This window comes from Simochromis diagramma, unplaced genomic scaffold (assembly GCF_900408965.1).
Source record: "Simochromis diagramma unplaced genomic scaffold, fSimDia1.1 OVJJ01000753.1, whole genome shotgun sequence".
In the NCBI taxonomy this organism is placed as follows: Eukaryota; Metazoa; Chordata; class Actinopteri; order Cichliformes; family Cichlidae; genus Simochromis; species Simochromis diagramma.
The window spans coordinates 10,594,431-10,614,630 of NW_024387523.1; the positions used below are offsets into that span (position 1 = coordinate 10,594,431).

At 44.1% G+C, this 20,200-nt stretch overlaps 2 protein-coding genes across 2 annotated transcripts; one reads left to right on the forward strand and one right to left on the reverse strand.

Annotated features, from left to right (window-relative positions):
- Positions 1-3,722: 3,722 nt before the first annotated feature.
- hey1 (hes-related family bHLH transcription factor with YRPW motif 1) lies at positions 3,723-6,463 on the forward strand. Its single transcript, XM_040021111.1, has 5 exons — positions 3,723-3,935; positions 4,054-4,129; positions 4,219-4,302; positions 4,418-4,499; positions 4,700-6,463. Exons 1-5 carry the CDS (start codon positions 3,850-3,852, stop codon positions 5,365-5,367), a joined length of 996 nt encoding a protein of 331 aa, XP_039877045.1. The 5' UTR covers positions 3,723-3,849; the 3' UTR covers positions 5,368-6,463.
- Positions 6,464-9,309: 2,846 nt separating this feature from the next.
- Positions 9,310-20,134, reverse strand: stmn2b (stathmin 2b). Its single transcript, XM_040021112.1, has 5 exons — positions 19,972-20,134; positions 13,974-14,069; positions 13,687-13,859; positions 12,894-13,085; positions 9,310-11,165 (listed from the first exon to the last, which is right to left on the reverse strand). Exons 1-5 carry the CDS (start codon positions 19,988-19,990, stop codon positions 11,106-11,108), a joined length of 540 nt encoding a protein of 179 aa, XP_039877046.1. The 5' UTR covers positions 19,991-20,134; the 3' UTR covers positions 9,310-11,105.
- Positions 20,135-20,200: the final 66 nt, after the last annotated feature.

Genomic DNA, 20,200 nt, shown 5'->3' on the forward strand with positions numbered 1-20,200 from the left:
CTTGTGGCTTACTAATAAACTGGAATTCAAAACCCTTTATGATTGTACAGTAGAAGACAGCAGAGGACGTGGAATCAAGAAGTTAATTTCTAAATCAGTGCTTTAACGTTTCACATTTTGAACTGAGCTCACACCACGTGCATCAATATTCGCCATTTGAGAGGGTTTGGCAGCTCTGCAGCATTTGCAGAGACCAAATGACTGTCTGAGGGAGAGGACATGCAAAACGGGGCTATGATTGGAGAAAAGGAGACGGAGGAAAATATGTGAAAACAGGAAATTAGACATGAAATGAGAAAAGAAGCGAATACGAGACAGAAAGGGCATCGGAGGTGAGCCGTCACCGAGTTCTGGGCCTGAGTTTCATTCGATTTGGTGGCCTGATCCGCGGCGGGAGAAGAGGAGGGCGGCTGTGGGGAAGGGGGGGAGGAGGGGTGGATTTGATGATGTGGTGTTACGGGCCCTCACCTTCAAAGGGCGGCCTCTGAAAGGCCCTACTAATCACAACATGTGATGAGACCGGTAGAACAAAGACAGCCGGGCAGAAAATAACAGCGTGGGAACTCTGGGTGAACTTGAAATACAACAAGAGGGCTCACACCCCCCGCCTCCACCTCCTCCTCCCTCCACGCTCAATACACAAACACACACACACAGAGTCAGAAACTAATGTGGACGCACACCTGTGTTTATTGTGACAAAAGCTTCAGGTTGCATGCACTCGGAACGTGTGTGAACGCAACTCGCTCGCCCACTCCCAACACACACACTCACACAGGCACCAGCTCACCGCTGATCAGCTCAGCAAAAGGTTGTACCTTGTCTGTGTGTGTGTGTGTGTGTGTGTGTGTGTGTGTGTGTGTGTGTGTGTGTGTGTGTGTGTGTGTGTGTGTGTGTGTGTGCTGATATAAGCGTAGCCTTGTACAACAACAATAAGATGAAAACAGCCCTAAGTGCTTCCTCTCATTCATATAAACCAAACAAGGCAGGCCTTCTCTCTGAGATGACTATTACGCCTCGGGTTGCCTTCGGCTCCCACTGATAAGGATCTCCATATTACCCTGAGTGCGTGTGTGTGTGTCTGTGCGCATGTGTGTGTCTGTGCAGGCATGCTCCTAATGACTGATTTTTCTGTTGCTCTTTATTAGCGTAAGATTAAAACGACAATCCCACAGCCCCTCGGAGAATGAGTGGAGGTGCACTACGATCTTATATATCACAATAAATGCTTAAAAAGTCTGATGAATTGAGGTTTTATGTTTCCTCATTACATCCTCACAGAGCACATTTCCTCGCTTTATTCATAGCCCTTCATTGTTGCTGCCTGGTGCAGATATTTTGCAGGATGCATTAAATGAAACTGCCTTCAGTGACAATTTTGGCTTCTCTTTTTTTTAATGCGAGCCGGGATAAAAATGTCAGTTTGCCACCAGTTTGTTCCCATAATTCCAGCTGTACCTCTGCAGTGACATCACACACAGGAGTCTTTGAGGATTATCTTATAAATGCAGTGAAACATAAACATTACATCATCGTGTTTAAAGTGAGCAAACTGGGCAGTGGGAGTGTGCTTTTTCATAATTTAGTATTTTTATTCTTTTATTCTTTATTATTTAATTTTGTTCTTTGTTTACTCTGTTAATTAGCTTTTATTAAATGTAATACGGCTTACTCAGAAATGATCAAAGGCACTGCAACTTTTTTTTTTAAACAAATAGCTCTTTTGTGATTCGCCTGTTTTGGTCGACAGATTTATTTTAATTTTTTTGCTGAATGCAAAATAAACTTAGTTCTTTTCTGTTTCTCTGCTGTAACTCTTATATCACCAGACTTTGATGTCATAGCAGACTCATTTTGTAAAATACTGAGAAAAAATACTCATTAAATAAATTGAGCCCCATCTTTGATAACCATTATATTACTGGATCATTATCAGGCCTCAGAAACATTAATAGCTGAGGAGTTTAACACTATACCAGGCAGGTTAGACCTAATGTAAACTGAGGTGGTGTCATTTTATTAGTGCCCTTTACAGACTATTAGAAAGAGGTGTTAAATGTGAACAACAATAAAACCGTGGAGTAAAATTTGGCTTTAATATGTTCCTCAAATGAAATGAAATAGAAGTGAAAAGCCACTGCAGCCTATGACAGAGATGATTACTTATATACTGTTAATGATTCAGGCGTTTTTCATGTCTATCACTGTGCACTATTCTTTAAAACACCGCACTGTTATTTAAATATGCCGCAGACCGGTCCCTGCAGGAGACCGTCGCCTGAGGGGCTCCAGCTCCATATGCATTACATGAGTGCTGCACGCATATACAAACACACAGCAGCAGCTCTTGTCAAATTATTTGGGGAGTGTGACCATTATAGGAGCCATCAGTCGTGCGCTGGTGATGATATGGAAACTCCAGGGAGAGCGGACAAACCGCTTTGATTGCATTACGGGCCTCTCGCTGACTGCTCTCACAAGCCCTTGAAGTGCCCACGGAGTCTTTACCGTGCATGAGGTCTCTCTGTGGGGTAAGATTAGACTTGGTGGCTTCCTCTGGTTGCGGCAGCGCTCCCTGTCTCTCCTCCCGGGCTGAGTTAGTATTGGATTACAGGTTCACACGCTCGCTCGCAGACCGCCCGTCGCCCCGACCAATTGCTCCATTCATTCCAGCGCTGGAGCCGGCCGTCGGCCTCTGATTGGTTATCAGCGCCGGTTAGGGAACTTTCCCACGGCCAGCGCGTGCTGACAGCCGGCCAGCCACTCCTCATCACCACCGGGGACACACACGGGGGAGGAGGGGGCGGACTCGCGGGAGCAGGGTGGTTGGGGGCGGGGGGTGGACAGTCATGGACCGAAAGTCCATTGGACCGATGTCAAAGTTTCTCCAAAGAGCCTCCGTGTTTGGGAAGATCAGTCACTCTGAAATTGAGGGGGAAAAAAAAAATCCCAAATCAGGTCGTGAAACCTGTTTTTCTTTAAAAACTCAGCTGTGATTTCAGAAAAAAGACGCCGAATGAAAAGAAAAAAGCATGAAAGTATTTAAGAAGGGGAACATAAAGTGGTAACAAAGGCTGTCTGTGGTCTTAAAGAAAAATATTATTAAATTGATTCAACGGGAACAACGTGTGTTCAGTGTAATGTTAAATGTAAAGATTGTAACTAAACTGCTGATTTCCATCTGTAGTCCCAGGGCAGGTCGGCCCAAATCTTCAATATTTAGCAGACTGAACTGTTCTACGATATAAAATATATCCCAAACATGCACTATGAAAAATATCTGAACCTTTTTATGTTGTCAGTCACGTCTGTTTAATTTATAGCCTATAGCACGCTTAAACAACAGACGTTCACAGGCACATTTACATCACTAAACTTCAAAAATTAATTAAATAAATAAAATTTTTAAAATACATAAAAGGTTTAAAGTTTTGTTTATTGTGAAAAGTAAAAGTCGCAGTCATGGTCATTAAAATGTACTCATAATTTGCAAACGCTCATAAGTCATGACCCACCGCTCTTTTTTACATAAGCTTCCGTTACAGGTGAAAAGTATTGAAGGTTTTTCAGGGCATCGAAACAGCCTCAGAGTGGGAGATCTTAACTCTCCCCCAGCCCTCAAAGCGCACGAAGACGTGCTTGGGCTAACTGTTGTCTCTCAAACCCGAGACAGCTTTGTGATTGGCTGATTTGGCGCCGGTCACCGCCCCCGTTGCCCGACAGCACCGTTGAAATGACACCGTGGGAAAGCTGAGCGCTTCAAACAGAGACGCTCCGGGCAAACCTGGGCAGAAGCGAGTTTGGCTCACAAAGCTGACGCACTGAAGGAACTACTGCGCACGAATCAAAATGAAGAGGAATCACGATTTTAGCTCCTCGGACAGCGAGCTGGATGAAACTATTGAAGTGGAGAAGGAGAGCGCAGATGAGAATGGGTAAGTCATTTGGCCCTGAAGTGTTTCCTTCCTCTGAAGTGGTTCAAGTTTGTGAATATCTCTGTAAAACTTTACTGTGCGGATATTGACCAAACCTCCCCGTTCCACCTTCTTTCAGGAATATAAGCTCCCCTCTCGGCTCCATGTCTCCCTCAACATCCACTCAGGTGCAGGCGAGGAAAAGGCGTCGAGGAGTAAGTGAATTTATCTTTCTTGACCTTGTTTGTCACCAAATGTCACATTTAGCAGGTCTCATCTCTAATCTTTAATGATCTTTTCTCAGATTATTGAGAAGCGACGCCGTGACAGAATCAATAACAGCCTCAGCGAGCTCCGCAGGCTGGTTCCCAGCGCCTACGAGAAACAAGTACGCAAAGTCTCCCAGCCTAATGAGCAGTTAACACTCAGGAAAGCTCACTGTTTACCTAAAATCTGTTGGATTGTTAAAATCTTATCTTTTCCATTTTCTTTCCTCCCTGAAGGGTTCAGCCAAGCTGGAGAAAGCAGAGATTTTGCAGATGACTGTTGATCATCTGAAGATGCTTCATGCTGCTGGAGGCAAAGGTACACTTATTAATTTTAAATATGTTTAAATGAGACACACATAGCTGGTCTGACCAGATCAGCAGTGGAAGTAGTCTCTTTTTTGTGTGTGATTGATATGTCATTATCCCAAAAGCAAAGGCTCAATGGTTCATAACGGTTTCTTTTTTAAAGTTCAGAGGAGTTGGTGGTTATAGAATCTAATTTACTGTCTTCTTCAGGTTACTTTGACGCCCACGCCCTCGCGATGGACTACCGTGGTTTGGGTTTCAGGGAGTGCCTGGCTGAGACGGCTCGTTATCTGAGCATAATCGAAGGCTTGGACAGCGCAGACCCTCTGCGGATCCGTCTAGTCTCTCACCTCAACAACTACGCCAGTCAGCGTGAGGCTCACTCCGGCCTGAGTCACCTGGCGTGGGGTTCTGCTTTCGGATCCCCCGCTGCCCACCTCACACACCCCCTCCTCCTCCAGCACCAACAGGGTGCACCGCTGGCGCCTCTACCCCGCAGCACCACCAGCAGCCCACAAACTCCTCTGTCATCCACCTCCAATTCATCGCCGTCCTCCTCCTCGCCGTCATCCTCCGCGCTGGTTGCAGAGACTCACATCCCGGGCAGGCGCAGCGGCAGCGTCACCCCACACTCCGATCAAGGTCCGATCAGGATTCCCTCCACCACTGCCGCTCCCACCACCGTCCTGCATCCTGCTCTGGTCCCCTCGTCGGCCTCCAAGCTCTCCCCTCCACTCCTCTCCTCTCTCTCGGCGTTCCCCTTCACCTTCAGCACCTTCCCCCTCATCTCACCCACTACTGCCATCAGCCCCCCGACCCAGAACTCCGGCGTGGCCAAACCCTACAGACCCTGGGGTATGGAGATAGGAGCTTTCTGACTAAAATGAAAACTCAATCTGCGTACAGACTCGACTCACTTCCCAGCTGAGCTGGACTCAAGGACTCAAATTCTTTATTTTCCTGCTAAGAAAGTGCTATTTTTTTCTATGATGGTGATGATGATGATGACATCCCACAGAGGATATACCTAGTTATAGTTTTTTTTTTTTAATCATCTGTAATGTTTTTTTTTTTTTGTTGTTGTTGTTCTTTGTATAGAAGAGAAGAAAAAATCAGTGACGAGGGAGACCGTGACTAAAAAGCAACAAGTGTGATTTACTATGTTGATTGATCTCTGTTCCTGCCCACCCCTTTTAGAAGTTTCACCCACTGTAGTCAGTCTATCAGGAATGGCTTTTCCAGATGGTCAAGCAGCCCCCGCCTGTCGAGTTCCTGGGTGAAAGGGGGGGGACACTTTCACCCTGGAACTCGGGTGTGTACCACAGTTACAGGGGATTGAGAGTCACCCCCTATTTACAACATTTTATGGGGTGGAATAACCAAAACCAGGTGCTCGTCTGACTGATAGTGGGAGCAGACGTCAGCTACCAGCTTGGTTAAAACAAAGCTAAATGTGATTTACCCACAGCCTCCAGTGTTCATGTAAAGCGTTGTTATTTAAACTCGCTTCCCTCAACTTAAACTTCCTCTCTACAGTAAATCCTGTCCTTAACAATCAACTGATTTTCAGCTTTTTAACAGCTATAGCAAAGTTCCTGCTTCTTCCTAATGTAAAAGATGTTAGGCTGTTTTTTTTCTTCTTATCACCTAGTCTCAAAAGTTTTTTTGCATCAGCGTTTAGAGTCAGAAGTTACCAACAGGAAGCTCATCTCCGTCTGTAAGAACAGTTGTAGTAAATAAAAAGTAAATAAAATCATTACATTTCCAAAGCCTGTAGACAGATTTCTAAATGCAATTGCTTTATTTCCAGGTGATGTTTTGGTGTCTCCTAGCAAACCTCACTGTGACTGTGTGCATTTCATGGTTGTACAAAACACAAGCAAGCGCTGACAAATCAGATTTGCCTGCTTTTCAAAGGTCTTGCTGGTGGTAACGACAAGTTCCTTGCAATAAAAAAAGAGTTCTGATAAATCACCTGCGTATTTGTTCAAGTGTGCTGGGATTTTATTCATTGTGGTGTGAATGTGCTTTGGTGTGGTATGGTACGTGTGTTTGCTTGTTGATGCCTCCAGTTGTTTGTGTGTGTGTGTGCAGTACATGGCGACGCCTGGTATCAGATGAGGCTGCTTGTTTCTCTCAGCAGTCCTCTGTGTGTGCACAGGAAACCATTAACAAGGAGGGGATATCCTGGACAATAGCAGCCTGCCTGGCCCCATGTGCTCCGTGGGAACTAGAGGAGGGGAAAAGGAGGGAGGAAAGGTTGGAAGAGGATGAAGGAGGAAAGTAAGGAGGGATGGAGTATTGGGTAGCAGATGAAGAGAAAAGGGCGAAGAAAGCAATGGGAGGGGTGGCGGAGTCAAAGGAGAGAGGGAGCAGGAACCTGTGAGAAAGGAAGTGTGCATCAAAGGTTTTTGTCTCTTTGCCATCATTTCAGCTTGCACCAGCTGCACCTTCTGTTCTCAGCACAGTGCCCCAAATAGTCGGCCCGGTCGCCTGCGTAACTCTGACTCTTTTATTTCTTTGCTGTCGCCTCTCTCCGCTTCTGTCTAGTCATCCTCCTTTCATTTCCTGATGATGATGCAGAGCCAGGTAGTGATGTAAGCCTGTCTGTGCAGCCGAAAGGCAAGATCAGTGAAGTGGAGCGAAGACAGCTTGTCTTTTGTCGCCCTCAACTGGTCATAAGTGGTGCTTCAAGTCGTCGCGGGCAAAGGATGTTTTGTTAATCACAGCAAAATGGGAATATTTCACAAGGAAAAGGACTGAAAGAAGTTAAGGAAACCTATTATGCGTAATGAAATCTTATATTTTTTAGGTTAAAGCAATACAGCAAAAATGCACATTATTCTAATAGCATTAGAATGTTTTCTGTTATATTAATCCACTGAAAAAGTACATTTTCAAAGTTTATTTTAAAAATGTTTTAGAGCAGATAATAGTACAAACAGATAAGAGTATAAACACTCTCTATAGATGTAATGGAAATGCACAGGCATTTATGCTGTACTTCTATGTCTCCATATAATCTTGATGAACGTTTTTAAAAAAGCTGGTCATGTATAATAAACAAGTTGGAACCATACAACTCAAATTAAAGCCTCGTAAACTGCCCTTCTACTTGTCATAGCAGGAAAAGCTAATGTGCAAATACGGCCTTCATTATTCTCACTTTCCTTTTATAACTGGGGCTGATGTCAGATTTTCACTTTATGTTTTTTTGTGATCAAATAACAAGGTTAACTCAAAATCTGCAGACAGTTATTAAAAAAACAAAAGGCTCTCAATCAAATTCATCATTAGAGGCCGTGATTTTTTCTTTCTAATGCATGATTTTATGTGTAGTTAGGTACCATCTAATCTGTAATGTTTTATCTATGTTTATGACTTTGTGTCTCTTTTTCTTTGGTGTTTGTGTAAAACAGCTGACTGCAGCACTATGCCCATAACAAATGCCAGAGAAGTTACTTTAGTAGCCTTAAACTGGTTCAGGTATTGATCTCTCACCCCAACCAGTCGGGCAGATGGCCGCCCCTCCCTGAGTCTGGATCTGCCCAAGGTTTCTTCCTGTTAAAAGGGAGTTTTTCCTTCCCACTGTCGCCAAAGTGCTTGCTCATAGGGGTCATTTGATTGTTGGGTTTTTCTCTGTATGTATTATTGTAGGGTCTACCTTACAATATAAAGCTGTTCTCTGATTCGCTCACACTAATGCTAAGTTTTGCAGAACAAATAAATACATGATAAATGTTAAAATAATACATAGGTAGAGTCAGTAAAAATCAGTATTTTTTGTTACTTATTTATATCTAAATATTTAAAATAAAATCAACAATAATTTTAAAAAGTATATAAAACAAAACACAGCATTTTGATAACCCCATGGCATTTATTTCCTGCACAGCTGTATTCATTTTTCACTGATATCTTGTATTCACGATGAGAGAGTCAGACGACTTCTCCAGTCTCAGTGGGGTTAATGGTCTGCCTCGTGCTCCATGTACCACTCTTTCACAGTCTGAGCCCGATGAATCCTGACGCTGTCACCTTGCAATATCCTCACTGCATGAAGGAAGAAAAACTACACTGATGGAAGAATCTATTTTTTTTTAATGCTGAATCTGGAGTGGACTAACTGAAGCAACCCAAGCTTATAAGCCTGCCCCACAGGCTTGTACTGGGGGCACTAAGCACGATGGGTGCACCACTTTATCCACCTCTCTTTTTACCCTCATACGCTCATCAGGAACAGAATTCATCTGAGAACACGACCTTTTTCCTTCAACATCCAGTCCAATCTTCATTCTCCCTACCAAATTAAAGCATGTTTTTTTCCCCCAGTTTGCCTCAATGATAAGTGGTTTTCTTAAATCTAAAAGCTGTTTAGTCCCAATCCCCTGAGTTCCCTTTGCACTTAGCATGTGGGTATCCTCTAACACACTTCTGTCCTTCCACATTTTCATAATGCATTGTACAGTTTCAGCAGTCTCCTTAGTAGTTTCTTTATTTGATGCCGGTTAATATTTAGCACCTTCTGGTTTAAGAAATGAGAAACTAATTGCTGCATCGGTTAGGGTTAAATAACCGGTTGGCAGCCGAAACAGGTTAATCATTGCAGTAATTATCCAGTGGAAGGCTCATACCTGTTTGCTTAGTTAAATCCAGGTGGTGATTGTTGTACAGTCCAAAGAGTTATTGAAGCTGAATAATTCACCTACAGACGTGTTTATCCACGCATTGTTCTGACCTGACATTTTGTTTCAGTTACATAAAGAAAATAGTTCACTGGAAACACAAGCGTGCAGGAAAGAAGTCAGTCTGAGAGCCGGTTTCATTCACTGAACCCCAAATCTTTATTAACCACTGCTTGCTCACAAAGATATATGTGGAGAGGGGGAAACACACAAATGGATAGAGGAGACAAAGAGAGAGAGTGAGAGAGGCAGGTAGGAGAGTCGCTGTCTGTGCTGAACTTCTGACTGTAATGGTGTTTATTTATATTTAACCGGATCAATATCATATGGCACAAGGGTTGGTTTATCTACCCGCCGTTTCTGAAATACACACACACTCGCACACACACACACTCACACACATTTATGGGTCAACTGTGCGTGCGTGACCAACAGGGTTCAACCTCAGGCTTCAACACCCCTGGTTACAAACCATTCGGATACTTTATCACACTCACATACACCTTTACAGATGGAAATACTGTGTTCATGAATCGCTGCTGCAGTGATACCTGTCTTTATGGCTTAGAAGTCTTTCTTGTGCTGACCTTACAGTGGCATTTAAAGTGTCTCGGAGTGAAGTGCGATGGTTCCCAGTAGGTGATGGCGATGTCGCGGACTACTCTAGCCTTTGTGAAATGGAGAAAACTGGGATTTATTTTGTTTTTTTCTCCAAATTAAGCTTCACAGTAGCAGGTTTTATTATTATTATTTTGTTTTTGCACTTCAGCATTCTCAGGATGCACTTTGTCCCCAGTGGTGTCGTACGTTACAGTAACATGTGATTTAAATGTGACTGGAAGCCTGTTTTCAGAGGAATATAAGAGGCCCGCCATTTTTCAGGGATGAGCTTTCCGGTGCCAGATGGACAGAAATTAGCACGCTCTGCCTGAGCTCTGTGGTTGCCTGTGTGGAGAGCATGTGAGTGAGTGCTTTTACAGTAGATATATATATATATGTTGTATGTGGAGAGATGAAGAGTTTGCAGACGGAAGGAAGAAGGATGAGGATGGGCTCATTAAATGCTAAAGTGGCCTCCTGTGGTACAGTCACTACCCTACCTCACAGGAGTGGATGTGCGACGACGGCTTGCGGTCCTCACATGAACGCAAAACGGTCCCCCTTTGCCCTCTGTCAGCTTTCCTGCACTTGCTCCTCACTAATTGAATACTGGCATAAACCGGATGGATCTAATTTTGCCTCGCAGATCTGCTGGGTCAGATGAGTAAGCGGCCACTTGCAGGGGCGAAGGGAACTGAGCCAGGATGCGGGCCGTGTGAGGACGCAAGCAGTCACCGCCAACCATCAGCTAGCTGGCAAACTCACAACAAACACCTAAGCCTGTAATCACACAAGAGAAATCTAAAAAAGAAAACATTCTCAGGCTGAAATGAACAAAAAAAAGTAAACATGAAAATGAACAAATTATTACATCCATATATGCAAGGAGAAGAAACTTATATATAAAAATGGCACACTGCAATCAATACTTTTGCTGCTTGTATCGTACTGTATATAACAAAAAAAGGAAGTATTTACAAAAACCACTGTCACTTGTCAATTTGATTTTTTTTTTCTTTTCCTCTCATTTGAAACGGAGCGAAAACATTCTTTTTTTTGGGAAGAGTGGACAGGATACATTGATCTTTCTTTTGTTTTTAATCATTTTTGCATTTTTCCCACCCCCAACTCCATTTGAAGCTCCCGCTGTGTCGGGGTGGCACCTCAGGCTGTGGTGGTTTGTACTAGTGTAGGGGGGAGTATGGTGGTGGGGGTGGAGAGGTGGGGAAATGTGGGATACGGGTGGGGAAAGGAGCGGGGTGGGGCGTTCCTCAGGGCTGGGGAAGGCGGTGGAGGGTGTGGAGGTGGGACATGGAACCAGTTGGGGTTTCTCACGCTGTCAGTGCTTCTCTCAATTCCTTGTTCCTGCGCACCTCCTGTGCATGCTTCTCCTAGAAAAAACATAAACACACACATTGAGGATGTCACGTTTTTCCCTGCTGCCAGCCGTTTCCTGACATTTTTTCCCCCTTGTTCACAGCAACAGTTTCCCTATGCTGACCCTTGGACTTCATTTCCCCTCTTGCTATATTTACCAGCCGTGACAGCACGGCTTGTATTGTTTTCCTCTTTCGAGTCCATGTATGTGTGTGCGAATGTGTGTTTGTGCAGTAAAATCTATTTCCAGACCTACTGCCCAAAGGCAATTTTGAGTTTAAATGTCATTCTGTCTTTTGCTAATGATAACTTGATAAATGTGCAAGACTTTTCAAAATGATGGTGGAGAACACGAGTACTGAATAAGCAACTAACTCCCAACTGGTGGTGACTGTCCTTAGCTTGCTAAACAAGCTAGCCTTAGCTAGATCGTCCAAGTATGACCTCAGTCACACAGAAAAAGAAAAAAAAAAAAAAAAAGGTATTCAGTATCAGGTTTGCTAGAGGTGTCACGAGCAAAGAGGGTGCTGCACCATAACCCCACCCATGTGACTGCTTTGACTGCTAACAGATTGCCTGTAGTCTGCATGGAAGACACTGATTGCTAACGCCTGCTAACTAATAACCGAGTGCTAATGAAACTTGAAAAAGTGCGACGTTGTGTCCTACCACTCCAACCAATATGTTACAAAAAGTGGTAACAAGTATTTGGCAAGTGTTTGCAGACAAATTGGCATCTTCCATGCAACGATGGGCAACTGCAGCAATCTGCTAGCGGCCAAGGCAATCACAAAGAGGTTTTGCTGGGACGCCATGTACCTGTCTATGAAACAATTTCACATAGTAACAGCAATTAAGCTCCTGCATCGACGCCCCAACTGATTGGGTAATAACTTTTCCTTAGCAACCACTGGTTACAGCAACTGCCAACAAGCATTTCCAACCAGTCGGGGAATACACATTTTTTCTTAGCAACTGGTGGTTGTCAAGCAGTTCCCAACTGGTCTCTAGGCCTGTGTGGGTGGGGTTAATGATAAGCTTTGGCCCTTCAGAAAATACAACATGGCAGAGGCTGTTGAGGCTTCAGACCAGTGGGTGATGTGATAGTAGCTACGTGTATCTTTTGTATACTGAGTAATGGGGGCTGATCGTGATCAGCTAACAAGCATTCATTAGCCTAGCTTAATAATATGGTTCCTATTTATTCTTGTCTTTATGAACATGAGAATATTATCCAGTACTTCAGCTCTAAAACGCATTTGTCTTTACTGGTTTGTTTCATTGTCAGATTCATAACTGTAATAAAACATTGATGGTAATTATGTCACTGTGTGTAACGGCAGAGTCACTTTCAGTTTGTTCAGCTGTTTGTTTTGGACTCTTATAGCAAAGACAAATGTTATTAAGTTTTCATAGTGCGAATCAGAAAATAGCAGATACTACTTTGACTTAGTGATAGATTTATGAATACAAGCACAACACAAGGTAGCTTTCCTTTAAGATTTCTCAGCTTTTCTGAGGTCACACCGTCAATATTTTGTCTGGGGATTTTATAGTTGGAGCAACACAACGAGAATGACCGTTTCTTATTCACACTGACATCAGTATGTATTATACACAATATGAAGTAACAACTAAAATATTTATTTGCCTGTTTGCAAAGTCTCACAGTGACATAATTTTTATTATTAGCCGGATAATAAGAAGAATAATTTTCAGATGGGACTCTCTCCGCTCCTCACCTTCTCCTGCAGGCGCTCCATCATGGCGGCCAGGTAAGCCATCCGGTTCTCCTCGATTTGCTCCATCTTCATCTGGAGCTTCTCTTCAGCCATGCGGCTGAAGTTGCTGTTTTCCTCCATGGCCTTCATCAGCACGTCGCGCTCGTGCTCCCGCTTCTCAGCCAAGGTCTGAAGCACATGCGCCTCCTGGCACTGGAGGAGGAAGAGGAGAAGGAGAAAGAAGAGAGAAGATGTCTTCCTAAATTTGTTCTTAAATGTGATTTACTGAAATCTGACCACTCATTGATTTATGTCTCTGAGAGTGAGACAGAGATGCTTGCAACAGATGCAGATGTTTAAACGATCTAGGAAAAGGTCTTTCCTCACCGGCTTAATTTTTTTTAAAACTATAATGAATTATTTACTATGTATGATAATTTATACAGTACACTGTGTGTTTTCCTGACAGTATTGGGTAGTCGGAGTTAAAAAAAATCAGTGATATTGATTGGTTGATTGATTTGGTGCTGGTTTGTTGGATTCGTCAGGTGCTGGACTCACTCTATTGACATTCGAATCAATGGGATGCAGGAATTAGCCGATGTCAGCCTCGATTTTTCATGACAGGCTTGAGGGTGCAGCAGCCAATGTGATGCACATTTATGTGAAATTAGATTTCAAGGGAAGCCAACCGATTATAACATCATAGCAGCAATATTTTGTAAGCTCGAAGATGATTTTGTGCTTTTGTTTGGCATTATTTTGTTTTCTTACACTTGATGTTTTTGTGTCTCTGTGGGGGGAAAATCCTTACCCGTCTTCGGTCCTCAGCTGCCTCCAGCTTCTTTTGGATATCCTCCAGGGAAATGTCCCTCTTTGGGGGACTGGTGATGCAGTGGGCCACTTCAGATACAGGGGAGGTCGGCTTCAGGATGACCTCAAAGGCCTGGCCTGAGGCGCGCTTGTTAATGGGCTTTATGTCCATATCTGCATGCGTGTGCAACAAAAACGAACAAAAGAAAGACAATTCTCACTTTTCTCTGCCTTTCTTTCTTCCTTCAGGTGCTTTTGGATAAAACAGGAGGCTTATATCCACCCTACCTTCATAGTCGCCCATGATATTTTTGCGGCTCTCGGGATACAGACAGGAGCAGATGAGCGAGAGAACTGAAATCTCCTTCATCTTCTCTTTGTAAGCTGCGGATACAAACGTGAAATATTACTTCTCCTTACTTTGCTATCGTGCACAGTTAGGGCCGCGCCTCTAACATGCACACAGGCAAAATATTAACCCAGTAACACAGAAAAAAGATGAAACATCTGTAACCTACTTCTACTTCCACGGGAGGTCTTTGATGTAAATATTAACATTTTTGGAGGGATAATTATTCATCAAGACGTCCAAAAGGAAATCTCATCAAAGGATGTCTGCTGCAGCTGAACTGCTCAGGGTTTTGCAGACATTTTGAGGCTTTTGTTTCCACTGAGGGGAGCATGACGGATGTGTCCTTACTTGACCTAATTTCCCCAACAGTCAAGATGCTTCCATCCCCACAGGATTCTCCACACATCATTAGCTATGCATTTATTTCGGCCTATTATTTATTAACGCCGGCAGACCAACGCCCTTGTGCTCCACAGCTTTTCTGTAGGTAATCAGCGATTAGTTGCATGGTTTTCAGGTAATTTTAGAAGCCAGATAATCTTTGGGTTTTTTATCTTCTTAGACTGTGGCTTATGGATAGAGGAGGCTAACAGCTACTGGTTTAGCTTATCAGCATAGCACAGCAGTATGGCTGTCCATCCCATGGTCCATTTACAGTCCAAAAACTTAATAACACTGAAGTGAAGCTGGCAGCAATTCATAGTTGCTGTGTTTGGCAACCTACGCCCCTGCAGGGAGGAACAAATACTCCGAAGGGCAGACAGAAAATAAAAGTATGAAAAGAACAACCTTGTGTAACCTTGTTCTTTTTTTTTTTTTTTATTCTTGTGTTTTTGGCACCTACTCCTTTGTAATTTGTGCTTTAAGTTCAGCAGCAGTCCCAGCAGAGAGAAGGCAAAAGTATCTGCAACACGCTGCAGGTTGTGAAATATTCTGCGTTTGCACATCTGTCAAGGTGCACTGCCTCATGGGGCAGATTTGCATGCCAACTGTCATTGTATAGCATAATCCATCACCCAGAGCACAAGGCCTTCAGGGCTGAAATGTGGCACATTGATTCATGATTTGCAGAAGGCCACAGTACCAACGTCTGAAATTAGATTTACTGGGAAAGAGCTTCTCTGTGGTGGGGTACAGTGTGATTAATCCAAGCCGCTTCTTTTCTCTCATTCCCTTCTCACTCTCTCACTCCCTGCGTCTCACTTTCTGCCCTGCAGACGGGCAGACGCCACCGTAATGTGATAAACTCTCAGATGTAGCTCTTGCTATTCTCTGATGGCCTTGTTAGCCCCTTCCCTGAGGAGGAAGAGGGAAAGAGTAAGAGCACAGCAGGAGGGAGGCTGATAAAAAAAAAAAACGAGAATTATTGGAAGAAAGGAGAGAGAGAGAATAGGAATGAAGATGAAAGAAACAGAAAAGAGTGCAATTTCTATGAGATGAAAGGAGAGAGAGAGAGAAAAGGGGTGAGAGGGGGAGAAAACACTCGAGTGGTGAGGTGTAGCCCTGCGATGGTGCCAACGCCTTTCTGACTTAAACTGAAATCACAGACGGAAGGATTATCAGCTCCCTCCACCGCCGACTGCCCTCAGGACAGCTAAATGGAAGGAGCCAAGTCAGGTGGATGCCACTTAAACTCATAATTACTGGACTGCACCATTTCTGCTGATGGGGGTGGGGGAGGGTGTCACTGGCTCATTACGGGGCTGTGTATATGTCAAGGCCCAGCAGCCATGTTCTCGTACGTACAACTCCACTTGACAGCTAAAGACTCAGACAGTTAACAATTCAGTGGAGCAGATAATTTGGGTTAATGGAGCAGATCAGCAGATATTCCTCTTTACTGGTTGCTGAGTCTGGGCGGGTCCTTTTTTTCCTGTGGATCTACAGTTTCTGCAGTTCCGGCTGCAACTAATGATTTTTTCATAATCTGTTAATTCGATGGTGATTTTCTTGACAAATTGGTTAATCACTGAAGTCTCTAGTTAAGAGGAGCTTGTTAGGTATCTCATTTTAGCTGGAAAAAAGCAGCATATCACATAAAAAAGGAGACTTTATCTGTATTGATGGATGAGTGGATAAATTCGCCCATGATTGCAGCTCTATCCTGGTTATTAATAAAGGTGCAAACACTTTTTTTTTGCTTTTCTATGACTGTTAAATTAAATTGATTCTCTTAAGAAGAACCGCTTGCTGTGAATTGAAACAGCTCTCCATGTCTGAAACCCACATTTCCCCCCCCCCCCTTTCATTTCCATAATCAAAAATATATGAGAGTCACTATTATGTAAAAACATTAAAGTGCTACTGTATTCCTCCTGAGAGAATTCCTTCTGTAAGCAGTGTAATAATATGGTCATTCCCAGAGGATCACAAACATTAAAATGGCTAGCTACGGCGTTCCAAACAAAGGTTTCTGGCAGAGCTTCAGGCGTGCTGAAGCGATATATGTCAGTTTAAGATGAGATGAAGTAATTTCAGACGGGGACATCAACACTTTACTGCTCCCACTCCAATCCATCAGGCTGGTTCCAACCAGTCAGAGCTGCTCCTCCCGTCCCACAACCACAGACACAGCCATCAAACTGCACTTCCTCTTCCAATCCATCAGCCGAAAGAGTGCAGATCATCAATATCCACACTACCTCCACCCCCGCAAGCATCCCTCTTCCCCAGCACCTTCTGCATCCCCAAGCCTCCGTCTCATCTGTCGCTGGTGCACTCTCCCTCTCACTCTCTTTCTCTATTTTTTCACCCACGCTCCCAGCATCTCCTCAGAGAGAGTGCGTTGCCACAAACCGCCACACCCCTATTTGGTATTTTTCCTGGAGCCTTTCCCCCCCCTCAGCCACACTCTTCCTCCCTTCTTCTTCATGCAGTCTTAAAAAACACCATTACAAGAATTTATGGGATAGCCACGTTGAGTAAAAAGGCACACGGGGTGGAAAAACAAACGAAATGACACTCTTAGCAGCACTAGGAGCAAATTGGCTACAAAACTTGCCCTACAAAATATGACCCTGTGCATCAAATCTCCACTGCCCTCCTGGGTGCTGTAGAGTCACAGCAGTGCGAGTTTGGCGCTCCTGTTCGGCACATACAAGCCCTTTACAGTCAAATCGCCCATCAGCAATAAAATCACAAGGTTATTAAGAGCAAAATTAGCCATTACGGGAAATATTAGAGCAGCCGGACGATGAAGGGCAGGTAGGGAAAATTTCTAATAGCTACCAATATGTGAGCCTGCAGCTAACAGCCACAATCAATATCATCAGCTGAGCATCACAAGCAAAGAGGATCAAATCCCCCCCAATTTTAGTATGTTTTAGCACTTTTGCTTGAAACATGACAGTCTGTGCTCAAATGCGCGAAAATATCAGTAAAAATGCTGACAACTGTTCCCTGGAAATGAAAGAAAGAGGTATGGACACGTGAACATACAGAAACCGAGTATATGAGTATACAAAGTGGGAGAAAATGTTGTCATTTGAAAGCTGATCATAGGCATCTCGCCAAGCTGACAGTGTGATGGATGTCTACAAATCACGTGTAGGTAGATGCTGCTCCCCTAGGTGATGATGACAGGCTGTACGGCTGTGACGTAGTTATTTAGTGTGCTCTAATATCTGTAATATAAACCCAGACTAACTGCATACACCAAATACTATCATTAATCAACAAACTGCTTAAATCAAGGTGGTGAATATGCTGATACTGTGCCAGGAAATATTAAAAGGGAAAATTCGGTTTCTAATACATGTTTAAAATAATGAGGTTGTGTCTATAAGATACTCTTGAGTCTGTAGAGAACAACCAGACTTGCCAAGGATGTTAAAATGTCTGAACTGTCTTTAACCCACATGTAAATTTTTATGACCACATCATGGATCACCACTGGACTGATGTCACCTCTTCCTCTCGGCCTATCTTAAAAAGCAACAGTCATCTGAACCAGTAATGGGAGTGTGCTGCATAGATCGATGGAGCGATTAATCAGGATGAACTGGAAAGGGCAGAGCGAGCGCATCCTCCTCCAAGGCCAGTGCCCTATTTCGCAATTTTAAAGAAAGTGACTCGGCTCTGCATCAAAATTTAATGGCTTCTCCTTTTAGCTGTGCTCCGCCTCCCCGTCAGGTTTTCGCAGAGCAGTTTTTAGCGTGATCTTGCAGGCAGGCAGACATGGAGACAGACAAACAAACCTGAGAGACATGTGAAGATGAGATTTGGGATGTGCCGTTATCCGAGCTGCTTTTGTTGCGTGCACAGATTTTATGGAGCTAGTTGAATAACCACACTTAATTGGATATGACAAGTGGACCTGATAGGGTTCAGGAAGAGTGCTTAGAAGCCTTAAAGCACACAGGAGTGGTCCTGATCTATATTATATACTGTCAAGAATTTAAGATAACCAACAAAATCACATGTTTCTGGTGGCATTTATCATCCCTTTCTGTCCTTACATATAGTTGTATAATTTTTCAACGTGAAACAGCAGTCTGGTTCTGAAACATTAAGACTATTCTTGCGCTTCTGCACAACCTACATGAACTCAGCGACCCGATGAATGCTGAATGGCATGATGGCGGAGTGTCTGCTCCATGCCCATCCCTTCCTGTCCGCCTGTCCACAGCTCAAATCACGGAGGAAAAAAGAGAAGGCGTAGGAGGACAAGGAGGAAGAGGAGAAGGGGGAGGAGGAGGGGGGAATAAATGTAACAGCCAGGGTTTAGTTGCTGGTTTCACTGAGTGCAGACACGAGGACCCTTACCGCTGTCCCTCAGCGTGCCCCTGCATCCATCAGCATGTCAACCATGCAGAAAACAAACACACCATCCCCTAGACTGACCACACACACACTGCTCTTTTTCTCATCAAACACACACGCACACACGTTAGTGGTGGGCAGGGCTTCTTTTTTAGCAACCCTGCAGCTCCCATGCAGTGTTTATGGTCTGAAGAGGAAAAAGCCCAAATGAATGATGTTGAGATGCATTTACTGACACGAGGCCTTCCACCTGCCACAGCATGCATGCCATTTTATCCCCCCCCCCCGAATATTTATGCCAAATGCCGTCATGTTTGCCTTGAAGCATCATTTGCAGCCCGATCATAAAACTCTTATCAAATATAAAAGGCCACAGTTACTGTCAATAACCTTGCCAACAGGAATGGTGTCTGATATTTCCGTCCCTTGTTGTAAATTCTTCCCTGGAATGCGAAGCAGTTCCTTTTCTTTCTTTCTTTCTTTTTTCCTTCCCCCTCTCTATCTCTCTTTGATTCACGTCTTTGGCGGTAACCACAAAATTGGTTCAGCGGGCTTTAGACAGCGCAGCTACATAGGATGGCCCAGTTTTAATAATGAGATTTGTCACGGGGAAATATTTCACACCCTTGGAGAGCGGCTGGGTTGCTTTGAAGGGACCGTAGATGTTGGGTGGGGTCGCTGGCGCTGCATTATGCTGCACGGCTCTGAGTCAGGCAACAAGAGGCAGGTGCGGCAGGCAGGCATCGACAAGATGATGCTGTGCAGGCTGGGAAAACAGCCCGGCTTTTGCATTTATGGAGTATATGTATATGTTTGTTTTTTTCTTTCAGCTGAATAAATAAATATGCGTCATTCACACGGCAAACTGAACCTCAAACTCCCCTCACTGATTGACACCGAACTGGATTTACAATTAGACAAAATCGATTAGACTTTTAAAGACCAAAATAATATTTAATAATAATAATGTATCTTCAAAATGCTGCATCAGATTTACAACTTCATCACATATTTAGCAGTGACTTGCGGAGGAGTCTGGCCGCTCCCTCCCATCAACCCTCAGCATCCTTTTGTGCCATGGGTGTCGCCACTGCCTCTCATCCTCCTCAAACTGCGAATCCGCTGTAATGTCACTAAAACACACACACACACGTAATAAAGTGCAAAACTCACCGATCGCGGTCTTAGCCATTTCTGTACGGTAGTGCCTGGGCGGGTTGACCGGAGGAGTGTGCGTCAGTTGCTGGATGCTATCTCGGGGTGAAGGGACTGCTGGTAAGGCACTGAGTCAGCAGAGACGGGGGCTGCCGGTGCGCCTGGTGGTCTGTGACGAGCTGCGTCAAGCAGCTGGCCAATAACGAGGGCATGAGCGGAAGTGCGCACCCCTCCATAATAAAAGTAG